Source organism: Ochotona curzoniae, unplaced genomic scaffold (assembly GCF_017591425.1).
Source record: "Ochotona curzoniae isolate NIBS_2020 unplaced genomic scaffold, NIBS_Ocur_1.0 scaffold_4701, whole genome shotgun sequence".
Taxonomy (NCBI): domain Eukaryota; kingdom Metazoa; phylum Chordata; class Mammalia; order Lagomorpha; family Ochotonidae; genus Ochotona; species Ochotona curzoniae.
In genome coordinates, this window is record NW_024467122.1 from 10,074,885 (window position 1) to 10,090,584 (window position 15,700).

The 15,700-nt window shown below is 43.8% G+C and overlaps 1 protein-coding gene and 1 pseudogene across 1 annotated transcript in view; both read left to right on the forward strand.

The window, feature by feature from the left end:
* The window catches only part of CHRNA7 (cholinergic receptor nicotinic alpha 7 subunit), a 109,088-nt gene that overhangs the window by 64,495 nt on the left and 28,893 nt on the right, over positions 1 to 15,700 (forward strand). Inside the window, exon 4 of the mRNA XM_040968959.1 lies at positions 2,363 to 2,472. Coding sequence (XP_040824893.1) covers positions 2,363 to 2,472 — 110 coding nt within the window. The remainder of the gene's footprint in view (positions 1 to 2,362; positions 2,473 to 15,700) is intronic.
* Positions 13,000 to 13,138, forward strand: LOC121149719 (annotated as a pseudogene).

Genomic DNA, 15,700 nt, shown 5'->3' on the forward strand with positions numbered 1-15,700 from the left:
TAGTGTGAGTAGATGGATAATACTTTCAGGGACAATGTGCAGCCTATGTGGTCATGGTGGGAGGTTTTCTGATGCAGAAATCTTGTTGGAAGAATCAGTTCTGAGGAGCCCAAAGACTATTTTGCTTAAAAGTTGAATGGTAACAGCCTAATCCTGACTCATTGGCTGACTAAAAGCACAGCATCCTCTCTGTCTTGTCATGCTGAGAAACAGACTACTATTTCTCACCACCACATCACTCCTGGGTTGTGGTGATGTGGGGCTTATTCCAAATACTAAGACAGCAGAATGATCAGGGCCTAAGCCTGCATGGTGCACAAAGCTGGGCTCATACACAAGACAGGACAAAATGTGGCTGTTGGTAGGCAGTGTGTAGCTCTATGGGTTGACCATTAGAGAGCTCTACATTGAACATACTGAACATTCATCTTTCTTGCTGTCCCTCAAATGGCCATCATCTCAGCAGATAGCAGAGACGAGGGTTTGCCTGTGATGCCCAATTTCAAGGCAGTTTATACTTTTATTGGCATGATCATCACCAGCCCAGGGAAGTCTCCCAAGAGGAGATTCAGGATGGTGATGAAGATGGCACACAGATGTTGCCTATGCAAGGGCTTTGTGCTAGAACAAGGGGGAGGATATCTGGAGTCATGAGGCCCAGGGTACCATGGCAGAGCAGGCTGTGATAAACATAGTCTGGCTGATGAAAACAACTTGAACAGCAGATACTCCCTCAGTACTTTGCCCTCCAGTTACTCCTGTGTAATTGGGAACCCCAGCAAGACAGGTCTCAGTCTCCCATGTACCACATGGTATTTCCTCACATTTCCCCTTTATACGCCTTGTTCTCCAAGGCCCCTGGTTGTAAGGTGATGTCACTCATCTGGGTGTCAGACCACAGGCATCTGCCCTTGTACGCTTTGCCTCTAGGTGAAATAGCCCTAGGCCCATAATCCCTCATGGGTAATTTCTGAATCTCAAGTAAACAATCTGAAATGTTGATGCCTTTGATGTAATTTGTAACTTTGACTTCATCTTGTGTAATATTAAGTTGAAATAGATGTGATTGAAGCATTTATTTGTCTCTCAGTGTAACTATGTATATGATGCTACAAAAAATACCTATGTGATTGGTCATGGGGAATCACTGTGGTCCTGACCTGGGGTGTTATGATCATGCAACATGTTTTTTTTTTTAGATTTATATATTTTTAATGCAAAGTCAGATATACAGAGAAGAGGAGAAACAGAGAGGAAGACCTTGATTCATTCCCCAAGCAGCCGCAACAGCTGGAACTGAGCCAATATGAAGCCAGGATCCCGGAGTCTCTTCTGGGTCTCCCACACAGGTGCAGGGTCTCAAGGCTTTGGACCATTCTAGACTGCTTTCCCAGGCCACAAACAGGGAGCTGGATGGGAAGCAGGGCTGCCGGGTTAGAACCGCTGGCTTTATGGGATCTGAGCATGTTCAAGACGAGGACTTAAACCAATAGGCTACCACACCAAGTCCAATCATGCAACTTTCTAAATCACAGCAAGTCAGCTCCAGAGTGTGGATGGTCTCAGGAGACTGGATGACTGAATGGCAGACTGGTTATAGAACCCCTGTGGGAGCTGTTGAGATGCCAGCCAGAATGGCCCAGCTGCCCCACAGAATTGGCAATCTAGGAAACAAGGACCCCAAGACCATGCCTTCCTCTGGCGTTGGTCACTCAGGAATCCACCCATAAGAAGCTGACCCTGTCCATTTCTTGGGTCCTCACATAGGCCATTGTCTTCTGATTCCTTAGTTTTCCATCACTTGAGACCCTCTTTGAGTCATAAGGTGGTGGTATCCAAAGTGCTATCCCTGCAACAAACTAAGAAGTCAAATCTGAGAATGTCCCCTACCAAGTAACCAAAAGGTTACCATGGAGCTACACAGCAGTGCTTCCTGAAAATATTTTATAATTCGGTAACCTCTCATTCTTATAACAATTGAAATAAGTGAATTTATTTTTAAAATATCCTACAGTGAGGGTTTGGTAAGCAGACTAGTTATTCATTTGTCCAGAAGTCTCCCATCTGCTGCAGGAGGGGAGGACTTTGGCACATGCAGGGGTTTGGAATTCACTTTGATGCTCTCATCTGAATGTGGTCACAGAGACAGCAGGACCTTGAATGTGATTTTTATGCTATTCATGGTTATTTCAAAAGGAATTATGTAATTCCCAGTTCCCTTATATCATTCAGATAGCAACTCAGTTATATAAATAAATATCTGGAGCTTTTTCTGGCTTTGAGTTTACCTAATAATCTCTTATAAGAAGTATTAGTATTCAAGGAAGCAAGTGACTGCTAATGTCATTGTCTTATGTGTCAGTCTTGGACAGATCACTATCTGCAATGGAATATGTCAGAATACCCGGGCGTGAAGACGGTTCGTTTCCCTGATGGCCAGATTTGGAAACCAGACATTCTTCTGTACAACAGGTAAGCCCTGATGACAGAAGGAAACAATCAATCATGTTTGAATGCTTTGCAGGAATGCTGGTTACATTAACTTGGGAAAACAGCTTCTGATGAAGCTTTCTTTGTAACCAGGCCTTTGAGACAACTTCGTTTCATCTGCAGTTATTCTCTGAGTTGCCCAGCATGCTGCCTAAGATGATCACATCTGGAGGGTTGTGCGTGCAAGGTGCACAGCATTGTTTCTGTGTGTGGCGCATGATGCGGTTTGCTAAGGTGTTGCCTCTGCTCCCTGGATGGTGACCATTATGATCCACAGCAGAAGGTGCTGTCCTGTGGAGTGCACAGCTATGGACCTAAATTCTTACTGATTGGTTTCCTACTTGGATTTGGAAGAGTTCTGCTACAAACATGGCTGAGGGCATTGAGGACACTAATCCCTACCTGTTCATAGGAGCTTGTGAATTTGCACACGCAACAAAAGAACATGTAGTTAAAGGTAGTTCTAATAGTTATTCTCCTGAGGACAAAAGGTCAGAGACTCATCAATAAACCAAGAGCCAGAACAAGTGCCCAACGGACAGGTATCTAGGGGAAGTATACCTTGAAGCAACAAAACTCTTTGTTAAAACATGTTGTCATGTAAGGAAACCTGGAACATCTCTTCCCCCTAAGTTATATGTTATGGTAAAAAGGTTAGTGCTGACTGTTGCCATTAATCCAAGATGGGAGGAGATGGGATCTGGAACTTTCCAAATGTAGAGAGCCATTTCCCTTTGTGGTGCCCCTGTGGTCCTCCTGAACCACCTGATGATTTCACCAGACATTAGCTGTGACAAAAGGGTTCTTTTATGTACTTTTAGCTCTTTTCCTGCCCATGCCAAAGGTGGTCACATTTCTCTTGTATTATTGTTTGGGTCTGGAAGTATTTCCCCATCTGGTGTGCTGCTACTCTCTGCTTCTTATTTCTGACAGCTGAGCTTGGGAGTATGTCTAAAGTTAGAGGCCATTGCTCCCTATTGCATGAGGGAAGCAAGGGAGTTTCCAATTTTGAGCAGTAGGTCATCTTTTTCTAGGAAGTGAGCAAACTTTGGCTGCCATAACAAGTTACCTCCTTATGGGCAGCTTAAATGACAACAATGTGTTCTGTCATGGTTCTGGAGGCCAGGCATCTGAGATCCAGATGTGAATAAGGCTGTTGTTTTCCAACGCTGTCTCTGAGGCTTGCAGATGCCATCTTCTCCCTATGGCTTCTCGTGGTCCCCCTCTATGTACCTGCATCCTCATCTCTTCATAAGGTTCAGGCTGGATTAGGACCCAGCCATCTTACTTTAATCACCCTGGTAAAGAAACCATCTCTAAATACAATCACATGCTGAGTTACTGGGGGTTACAATTTTTTCTCAGCAACAATTTGAACAGTAACAGGTACACTGTGGTTGATTGCCTAAGGGCAAAAGGTAGCATTGAACAAATGTGGGTGTAAATTTTAGACATAATTACTACTGTCTCCACTATCACTAAGTCTGAGATTTCTTCTTTGCAGATGGCAACTTGACAGTTAGTGAGAAACCCTCTGTTATACATAGTGTGCATAGTGTGATGATTGTATGTTCATAGTCGTGGCGATGAGGATGTCTGCTTAGAGCTGAATGGTATGATGGTTTTACTAATAAATGTTAGTGTATTTTGTAGTTCCCAATGTGGCTTTTTTTCCCAATGGAAATCAAAAGCAGATTTTTTAATATGGTAGAATCACAATGATGGGTTTTATGGTTTAAGTATGAGACTGTTAACTCCAAGACATGCTTGATGATTCCAATGTTCTCAATGTAACAGGGAGTTACCACATTATAATTGAATTCCAAGGAGCAAAAAGAAAGCAGTAGTTGCCTGATACCTGTCATCAGGGTGACAGGCCCTCAGGTATCATCTGCCCACTCCCCTGCCTGATCCACTTGGAGGGCACAGAATCTCCCCATGAACTCAATAATTTTCCCTTTTCTTCTTCTTCCCTTGTGCCCATTGACCACACCCACGGACTCCGTTGAAGTTCCCTTCTTTTCTGCTTTAGTTTGTCTGAGAAATAGGACATGGGACTACTTCTGAATATATGGTTTGCATGCCCACAGTGAGAAATAGATGGTTACAGAGAATCCCTAGTCCAGTCACAGATGCAGTGCCGGACATATACTGAAGCAGGGTCAATGACCGGAAACTCAGTGGTTTTAAGGAAGCATAGCCTTTTGCTTATAGAGCTGTGGGATCACCGGCTCTTATGTCTGGTTGTTCTTTTCTAGTAGCCTGTCTATACCTATGTCTCTCCAGCCTGACTTTTTCCTATATGGGACATTCACATGAAGCTTCCTTCTAGGCACCTGAGGTCTACTCAGTTCCCAGTCCTCGAGGGAATCCACCCAGATGCCCCCATCCCTGCCACATATAGGATGTGTTTGTCACTCTGTCATGTAAAAGAGTTCCTGTTCCCCATTGTGCGTGAAGTCAACACTTCTCAGATGCCTTTAGCAGACAAGATAGGAGGAGGAGGGGATGATGTAGGAATTTCTAGGAGAGACAAGGGTAGATCAGTGTTACACAAAGATGCTAATAACAGCAAGAGAATTCAGTTGTATTTGCAACCTAGGAAACATTGGAAAAAATTTGGCACAGTGAGTAGCAGACAGGTTTGATTTTAGTCACATCCTGACTTTCTTATACTCTTTTATTGGAAATTTTGGGAGATGCCCAACTTGATTCTTTCTGCCAGATTCCAGCTCTCAATATGTTCTTTGCACTAGATGAATCTATCGGTTCGTTAATGCAGGGATTGGGGGTGTTGATGCTTTTTTAAGGAAGGGAGGGGTTAAAATGCCATCTCCCTGTGGAAGCCACAGTTTGTAAAGGGGCATTGATTTACTTCGGTGAAGCGCACGGACGTGACTGCCATATTTCTTACTCTGTTTCAGTTTGATATTGGCATCCACGTATGAGTTACTAATAGCTTTTGAGATATAATGCATTTTCTGTGCTTCGAGGAGGCTGGGTCACTGCAAAATAGCTATCTCTGCATCATTTCTGGAATGGGCTGCTTTATTCCGGTGATAGATGGAGAGCCAGCCAGGGAGCTGCCAGCCAGCTGGCTGGGTCCTCTGAGCAGAGGACAGCTGTTAGTAAATGCCTCTTTGCCCGATGCTGATCCCAGTAATTTCTTCCTTGCTTTGTTCTGCCTCACCTAAAACCTCAGTTCAAGCTTCTTTTCTAAATTCAGTCTTGTTCAAAATGAGTAGCAATAAAGAACAACTTGACGCGACTTCTCCCTTTGGGTAGAATCAAAGGCTTTGCTATGTCAGCCCTCTGCCACCTTGTCCTGGGTGACAGGGAGCCATAGCACCAGTCTTTCTGAGCTTACTCACTTTTGAGTAGCTTGGCCAGAAAATTCTGTAGCAGTGATGGAAATCTTCTGATAAATATATTTAAAGATATTTCTGTTGTCCCTGCAGTTTCACATCAGCATGGAGTATCAGCCATTTCCTTTCACTGACTGTGCAAGGGTACGTTTCCGTGTGTTCCTCCTGTATCTTTCACACATTCCCATCACCCTGTGAGTGGTGCCAGAGCTTTGAAGGGGACAGAAACACAAGATTTCCTGGGGTGCAGTGTGGTCCAGGTGGCATGGGCATGTGATTGTGCCTATCAGTGATTGCCAGTGCAGTAGAGTTTATATCTTTGCCAGATATCTTAGGCTCTCCAAGAAGTCAGCCCAAGTCAGGGGTTTCAGCACACCAGTATGGAGAGTGCACCGGGGCAGAAAGGGAAGCCAATAAGGGATGTGTTAAAATATAAACTGCTGTTGTGGGTGCTTGGAGCTCATTTGCACTGGTGACCTCTGGGAGACCTGATCTGTGCTGAAGAAATTGGGGTGTGTGTCTGCCAGCTGCCTGCAGTTTCAGATTGAGAGCTACCTTCAGAGAATCAGCTGCAGCTCTGTGCTGAGAACGTGGTGGTAGCCAGAGCCTTGAATGAGGTTGCAGTGCTTGGAGGAGTGCCTGGGCATGGCCATGAGAAGGGTGATTGTCCAATCCTTTTTGCCACATATCCCTGAAGGTCTTGTCTTGGCTTCAGACAGGGAGCATGACAGCATGGTAAGGGAAGAAAAGTGTCTTTAGGTTCCCAGAGGATATTCTCAGAGCAGAGCAGAGCAGAGCAGGTGGCTGAAGGAGTTCCCAGGCCTGACTGCCAACGAGTAGCACCTACTCCACTGGGAGTTGTGATCTGCTGCTTGTGATATCACCTGGGTCCACATGAGGAATGGGATCTTAGGGGTTGAAGCTGTTGGTTCTGTATTGTCACAGTTCCTGAGTTATGGTGAACTGGGGCCTCACTAAGAGCAGTGATGGAGTCATCACTGGACTTGGAGCATGGGGGATGAGGCCACTATTGAAAAATTGTTAGGAATAGTTCTTGGATGTGGCAGAAATGTCCAAATGAGCAAAGGTAGTTCTGCTGCTGCTGTTGACCTCAAAGGAGCCGGGAGAGGTGGGGGAGGGGATTGTTGCTCCAGCATGTGCATTTTCAAATGTGCAGACCTAATCTAGTGGAAGGCTGCCTCAAAATAAGGTGTGTTAGCAAGAGTGGCAAGAAACAGCTTGCTTTCAAGAACAAGATGGAGCCCACAAACTGTGTGTGCATCTCCAGAGCCATTCTCCAAATGATCCAGCTCAGCTTCCTGTCTCTTCCTGGCCACAGGCACTATTTGTTTTTCATTTGTCCATTTGCTCAGCCAATATTTAGTGTATATGCCACCACTGTTATCACACACTGTTCTAAGTGAGAGTGCAGCAGGGATCAAACCAGACCAAAATCCCTCTGGGAAGAGAGAGACAGAGAAGGGAACAAGAGCGAACATATGCCAGGTGGTGCTCAAAGGAAACAGTGCAGGGCAAGGGGAGAGTGAGGGCCCAGCCAGAGAAGTGCAAGTGAGAGTCACGGAGTGAAAGGAAAGTGGTGAACAGCTGAGCTTTATGGCATCAGGAAGGCTGTGTTCCTGGCAGAAAGGGCAGCAGGTATGACGTGCCTGTCAGGACTGCTTGAGAAAGACTTGGAAAGAGGAGAAAAAGGAGAACCTGGTATCCCGTGGAATGCTGGATACTGCCAGGTGCATTTTCTTGGTAATCTATAGTGGTCCTCCAACTAATTTTAAACTGTGACCTCCAGAAAACATGTAGAAAAGGAAATAAATTTGTTTCTTAACTATGGTCTTTGACATGTGCTCATTTTATCCAAGTATGGATATGTCTTGATCTTACCTTTAAAAAAAACACAAAGCCTGTCATTGTTTGATTGTTCCAGAACAGGAACCAGTCATTGAGACCTGTCCCAGGAATAGAAGGGAGAGAGAACTGCAGGGGCTGGGGGCGGGGTGGGAAGGTTAGCAATTGGAGAGAGGGCAAGAGACGAGGCGGGGGAAGGGTGTCTTGGTTTTGCAGCTGGAAGACTCTGATCTTTTGAATAGAATTTTTGTTTCTTTTTGCTTTGGATAATAGTAATATATCTCATTTGTATTCTTCTTCCAACTTGCTATCAACTGATTCCCATCAGAGTAACCAGCAGTTATTCTCTGTTCTCTGCTTGAGCACTGCTTCCACCTTATGCTAGAGACATGTTTTGGTTCCTTATTTCCTCCGGCCTCTCTGTAACATGGAGAGAAGCAGGGGGGGAAGTGAGTGTCTATGATCATCAGCCACCATGAGCTCCTTGCTGCAACAGAGCATGCTGTCACCTGCTGACCGTCAGCGCTGCCTGACTCACTCCAGGCTATGTGCACTGGTCTCATGTCGAAGGCTGCAGCTCTGAGCTCGAGTTTCCTTTTTTTCTAGACCTCATGAAGCCATCTGGAACCTGTGTTCCAAGAGGCTTAGCTGTTGGCCCAAGGTCACCCTACTGGGTCTGGCTGACCCTAGAAAACTGTACTTGCCTACTGGCCCATGTCTGGTCACCTCTGCAACACGCTCTTTTGTTATGCTCCACATTTGAAAATGCAGTAGTTCCTCTTTCTCTTCTTCTGAACTGCCTCCATATTCAGCCCTCTGTGTTATTTGGCCTATTTCAACTATTTTCCTTGCTTCTCTGGAAGAGGTCAGTTTGTCTCTTCTGGTGCCACTCTGGGATTTCCGTGCTGTCACTCTTGACAGTTTTCCCTCAACTTCTGACATGCACCTTTGCTTTGATTGAATTTCTTGCCAGCCACAGCAGGTCACAGAGCACTCCCCTGGTGGAGCGTGGAATGACAGAATCCAGCCACAGTGCAGGAATATGATCAGAATTCAGATAGAGGCCTACCTGCTGAGGGGAGCAGAGTTTTCTGGGGCCAACCTAATCGCTGAGGTGACCACAGGGCCAGGCTGTCTACTTGGGCACAGTGCCTAGCAGCCGGGCCAAGAAGCAACTCCCTGCCCAGGTGCCCTGCGGGCCAAGAGACCATGCAACATGGCCTTGGAGACAAGCCTACTGATCATCATGGCAGTGAACAGAGAGACACCGAGATTGTAGGGATCTGTGTAATAAATATGTGTGGCAGGAATTTAGTGGGCAGTTCAGTCATCATCATGAGACACCCCAGGGAGAAGGCAGGTAGACCAATTGGGGCCAAAATCGACTTCTCCCCCAAATCTCCCCAAGCCTGACTATGGGAGTTCCTGCCAGCCAGGGCTTCTTACAAGCAAGGAGCATGCAGGAAGCTGTGGTCGCAGGGACAAGGTGTTAGAGGACACCTCCACTTCTGAGTGTGTCCGCTGGAGTGTTTCAAAGCCTGGAGAATCTGAGGCTGTGGGCCAGGACTGTGGGACTGGTGCAGCTGTGCCTCAGGTCTTCAGTCCAGGAGTATATTCTAAGGACCTACTGTGTAAGATATGGTGCCCTTTACCATTCACTGGCCTCCAGAGAGACGCTGAGAGTAATCGGTCACATGTCATTGTCATTTTACTGAGATTTGGGCTTGTGGCCATCAAGGATTTGACCTATTACTCTCCCTCCATCCCCATTAAGGGAACCCTTTCTGAGATTCAGCAGGTTGTTTGTGCAAGGCCCATACCAGAGGTCTAGATCCTCATGCTTTCACCAAACCTTGACAACCTCTTCTTGGGTGAGAGACTGGGACAAGCCCGCTACAGAGCAATTTGGGTGTCAGGGACACCACATCCTAGATCCGGAAGAAGGAGCTCAGCCGGGCCAGTGTGAGAAGCTGGTCACCATGGACAAAGGCCACATGGTGGCTTGTCTGGGACTTTTGGCCTCCTTTCTGCCTGGTGTCCTGGCATCACTGTTCTCACTTTTAAGACTGACCTGGTTTTAGCCAGGAATTCATGTGATTGCCTGGCATGAGGACCAAACCTTTTGAATAAATAAATAAATCTTTTTAAAAGTCTTTCAAACCACTAGATGTAAAATGAGAAACACAAAAATGCATAAAATATAAGAATAGAAAAGTACAGAGCAGTTGAAGTGTAGGAACCCACTTGGACACAGAGTTGATATGGATGCTATTTTAAACTAATGGCATTTACGATTCAGCAGAAGCATTCTTTTTTTTGGAATCTAATGATAGAAATTTCTGGAAGGGAGACTTCCATAAATACTCTTTCCAGGACTGTTCATTGCTAGGAACAGAGATGGAGAAGGTCACTTGGTGCCGCAGGCGTGTGTGCCCCTAGAAGCCATTGTTCTCACAAAAGCCTTTGCTGCCCCTCCCCCTTCTCTATTAAGTAGAGGAGTCCCTATCATTAGCTGTTCAGAGTCATGTCACGTTTTGCTGGGTTCTCACTTGTGCATACATGAATAAAAATTTGTTTTCTCTCCTTAATCTCTCTTTTGTCAGATTAATTCACAGGCCTCCAATACAGCTCAAATGGTAGAGGAAAAGCATTTCCTCCTCAATATAAGAAAGTATTATTAAAAAATAATAGCAGAAATAAGCTAGAACAATCCCTAATCACAGGAATTCAAGTGAATATAAATCCCAACAATTCCAGAGCAAAAATATACTTTTATGTTTGATTTAGCAAATCAGAATCCAATCATAGGGTATATATTTACAGAAGGTAGATTTTTAATCAGAATTATCCATAAGGTTGGAAATAAAGAGATTAAAAAAGATTTGTCTGCAAAATTACCATAAAAAGAAACCAGACAGCAATATACTTAACAAATAGACTAAAATATTTATATATAAGCATATATATATTTTATATGAGGGGAAAGTGAGTATTTTACACTGTTTGAAACAAACATCTTTGAGAAGACAAAAAGGTCTTGCACAATTATGTGACACAGTGCATCTTCAACATATGCTAACATTTATACAGACAGGGGACAGAATTTTGGTGCAACAGGTTAAGCCATGAATTTCAATGCCAGTGTCCCATATTGGAGAGCCAATTCAAATCCTGGATTCTCTGTTTCTAATCTAACTCTTTGACAGTACACCTGGGAAAGCAGTAGAATGTGGCCCAAGTCATTGTGGCCATTTGAAGAGTGAACCAGAAGATAGATGATCTCACTGTTTGTCTCTCTCTCTCTCTCTCTCTCTCTCTCTCTCTCTCTCTCACTCTTTCAAATACATTAAAAAAAAATGTTAGTTCCCTTGGAGGAAGAAACACAGAACTTACTTGCTGTCTGCCTTCTTGACCATGTGAAGAAACAGTGAAAAATGTGCATCTAGAAGCCAGGAGGTAGCCATCCCAAGACAGTGAATCTGCCAACAATTTATAGCCTTGTATTCCCAGTTTCCAGAACTGAGAAAGAAGTGCTGACAGCCTGAACCAATACAACAGCAGTCACAGCTCTCAAGTGGAACACCATGTGAGCAAATTGAACATCTAAACTTTGCAGGAGAAGAGGCAACCCTGTCATTTCTTATAATCACTCCACTGACAAACTGAACTAATAAGAGGTTTGGTTAAGCAAAGAAGACAAGATAATAGCTGAGCTAGAAGTCAATGAGTAATAGTGAAGTGAAATAGAAAGTGTCTCATTTACACTCAAGTTAATAACCATAAAATACCAAGAAATAAACCTGGTAACAAATGTACCAGACAATTGAAAGGAAAACTGAACATTTATGCAAGCACCAAAAAGAGTAGAATAGCCCAGGACAGAGTGGGCATTCCTCCCAGCACTGGTTCTGCAGCCACCAGTAAGCTGGAAGGTAGACAGGAGCTGCCCTGGCATTGCTGTCCTAGGTTCTGGGATCGGAGCTCTGGAGTCACTCTACTGCATGGCCGGCTAGAAGACACTCTTCTCTGCAGTCCTTTGTGTCCCAGGTTGGAGATAATCACAAGGGAATATTGGGATGAGCTTTGGGAATACTTGGCTTCTTGACAGTTTCTTAGGTTCATTGAAGTTCTTCATTCCGCTTTGACTCTGTAGCCGTGATTGTCTGACTTCTGCAATGCCTAAAAGGCTTCCTAGGACTTGTCACCTTGAAATCTCCGTCTTTGCCTACCCTTGTGTCTCGTACAGCAGATGTGGCGTAAAAAAACTCAGAAGTCAGCTTTGGGTGGTCTTTGATTTCCAAGCCTTGAACAGGACTCTGCCCTGCTGGCACAGCTTTTGTTAGGTGGAAACTAGGAGCAATTTGGTAACTGGAAGTCAGCAATTTCAGCCTGCATGTTCACCTCAATTACATTCTTGTCTCCCACCTGCTGTCCAGAGAAAGCCATCTGAATGATGAATGGTGCTGTCACCAATGGAGGATTATGGGAAAAGAATAGCTGGGAACTTGATTTTAGACATAAGCCTCCTACATCTGGCATTTACCTAGTTTGTACTTCTCATATTTCCTAGAGAAACATTAATTTCCAAGGCTAGGCAACAAGAGAATCATTACAGAATTCCCAGTTCATTTTGTAGTCAATAGGAAAATGTGACTAAGCGCAATGTAATATGGGCTGCATTTTATAGGCTTTCAGGTGGTGCCTATAAATGCTATAGTTGTGAACCCATTACGTGTTCTGCATCTACTGGTATGTTCATGGCTTACCAGACACCTGTGGCAGATAGCTGCTGAGTTAGAAGGCTGTAGTTGACATTGTCACATTATTTTTAATCTTGACTTTGTTGAACTCCACCTCTTTTACTGTGAAAGTTAGCTTCAGATTGAAGGCCAGGCAAAGAGAGAAACTTACCTGTTTCACCAGACAAGATCACTGGCCATCACACATTGAAATTGTACCGGGGCCCAGTGTAATGACTCTTCCATGACTCTGCCATGGAAGTTCTGGGTCCTGTGTTGGCACCAGTTTGTGTCCTGGCTGCGTCACTTCCCATCTATCTCCCTCCTTTGGGCCTGGGAAAGCAGTAGAGGATGGCCCAAAGCCTTGGGACCCTGTGCTTGTGTGGGAGATCTGCAAGAATCTCCTGGCTTTGTATCAGCTCAGTTCTAGCCGTTCCAACTACTTGGGGAAAAAAACAGCAGATGAAAGGTCTTTCTGTCTGTCCTTGCTTCTCTCTGTAAATCTACCTTTCTATTAAAAACAAATATTAAAAATATTGTTGATTGCTTCTCAGCCTTTTGGCTAAGATCAAGTGTAGTATCTGTTCTTATCAGTTTAAAAATATTGTTGAAATTTTTGTCTGTCCATGCTTAATCAGCTAAATATATTTTTAGATATACATTGAGCTTTCCTGACCTGAAAATGTTTAATGTTCGTTTCCAAAAACTGTAACTTTTTGTTTACTAGTAATATCAGTAGTAAATTTTGTACCATGAAGCTTTTTTGGGAACAACAAATATTATTAAAACATCACATAAATTAACTCTAGGCTGTTTGTCAAAGAAGTATGTGAATCATAAATAGATTTTATCTTTACATTTGAGTTTGGTCTCTAAGATTCCCCATTACAAATATGCAAGTATTCCAAAATCTGAGAGAATTAAATTCAAATTCCTCTGGTCCTAATGGGAGAAGACCAACCTGTATCTTTGAGTAAATCTACTTAATACAGTTGTTAAATTATATGAACACATAATATTATTGCATTTTTATGCAATACAGTGAAATATTTCAACATATATACTAGGTGTGAGTTCATTTGCTTTTCCTTGTTTTATGAATCTACCAGCTCCTTCATCCACGTTCTCCCCATGGGATGTAACACAGATGCCCCGGTGTGCTGAGGAATGGTGAAACTTATTTACTTGTGTATTTTTATGCTGACTCTACAACCTCCCTCTGTCCTCCTCTCCCCATCCTTCCCATTGTTGTAATCAATATTCTAAGTTCAGAACAACTTGTTCTCTTAATTTCACATATGAAAGAAATGGAGTATTTGGCACTCTGCATCTGGATTTTTTTCACATAATGTTATGTCTTCCAGTTGCATCCCTTTTGCTGTTTCAGTGTTGAGGTTTCATTCTCAGTGTGTGTGAGTAATAGCCATTGTATGCATGTACCAGACTTGCTTCTGTATGCACATGTAGGTTGGCTCTAGTGGGTTGGTTCCTGGGAGTGATGTTACAACCATGTGGGAGTGCAGGCAGCTCGCTCATGTTCTCATCTTATTTCTAAGGGAGATGCTCCCACAAGCTGGATAACTGGGCTGAGTGGCAGGTTTATTTTATTTTATTTTATTTTGTTTTATTTTGAGGAAACCTCCATACTATTCTCTGTAACGGAGTGAGATTATACTAAAATTGTGATCTTCTGTATTTCTCTAATGGCAGTGATACTGAGTATTTTCTTGTATTTATTGGCTACTTGTATTTCTTCTATTCAGATTCTTTGCCTGTTTCTTGACCGGATTATTTGTGTTTTTTATGGTTGAGTTTTTTGAGTTCTGTGTGAAGATTCAGTTGGCTGCAGATGTGTGTGTTCATCATCGGGCAAAAGCATAGTCTGCAGGTAGTTTTCAGTTGTTTGCTTCTTCACTCTTTATTTTTTTTTTTTTCCTTTCTCTGAAGAAGATTCTTAGTTTGATACAATCTCAACTGTCCTTTTTTATTTTTTTTAAAGATTTATTTTATTTATTGGAAAGTCAGATATACAGAGAGGAGGAGAGACAGAGAGGAAGATCTTCCGTCCGATGATTCACTCCCCAAGTGACCGCAATGGCCGATGCTATGCTGGTCCAAAGCCAGGATCCAGGAACTTCTTCCGGGTCTCCCGCGTGGGTGCTGGGTCCCAAGGCTTTGGGCTGTCCTCGACTGCTTTCCCAGGCCACAAGCAGGAAGCTGGATGGGAAGTGGAGCTGCCAGGATTAGAACCGGCGCCCATATGGGATCCCGGGCGCGTTCAAGGCGAGGACTTTATCTGCTAGGCCATGCCGCTGGGCCCCCTTTTTTTTATTTTAAAGCCTGATTTATTTGAAAGGTGGAGTTAGAGAAATCTTTCATTTGCTGATTTGCTACACAAATTACCACAGTAGCCAGAACTAAGCCAGGCTGAAACCAGAAACCTGGAGCTCCATCCAGGTATCCCATTTGGGTTACAAGAATGGGCCCCAAGAATTTAGACCATATTTCTCAGGCATGTTGACAGAGAGGAACTGGGTTGGAATGTAGCAGCTGTGACTTAATGATGTTCATTTGAGATTCTGGAGCTGCAGATGGAAGCTTAACCCACTGTGCCAGAATATTGTCCCCATTTATTTTTTGATTTTTTAATTTTGCTTTGGAGAAAGTCAAAGTGTTTCTGCATGGAGCTAATATGACTGTATGTAGAGATATCTAGATTCCATTAGGAGAACATTAAAACTGATAAAAAAATTTTCAGCAAATTTGCAGGGAACATAATTAAGCAAAAATCACTGGTTTTTAAAAAATTACTTATTTTTGTTAGAAAGTCAGATTTATGGAGAGAGGAGAGACAGAGACAAAGATCTTCCATCAAGTGGCCGCAGTGGCCAGAGTGTAGCTGATATGAAACCAGGAGCCAGGAGCATCTTCGGGATTTCCCACATGGGCGGGTATGGGATCTCAAGGCTTTGGGTCATCCTCTATTGCTTTCACAGGCAGCATGCAGAGAGCTGGATGGGAAGTGGAACAGCCAGGATTAGAAACAGCACCCATATGGGGTCCCAGCACATGCAAGGTGAGGCTTTTAGCCACGGGTCTACTGTGCCTGGCCTGTCAGTGGTGTTTTATGCATCAGTAACATACTTGCTGAGAAAGACATTATAAGAGCAATCCCATTCATAATTGCTACCAAGATGCCGTGGAAGGGCTGACATAGTGGCACAGTGGCTGTGACAGCTTATG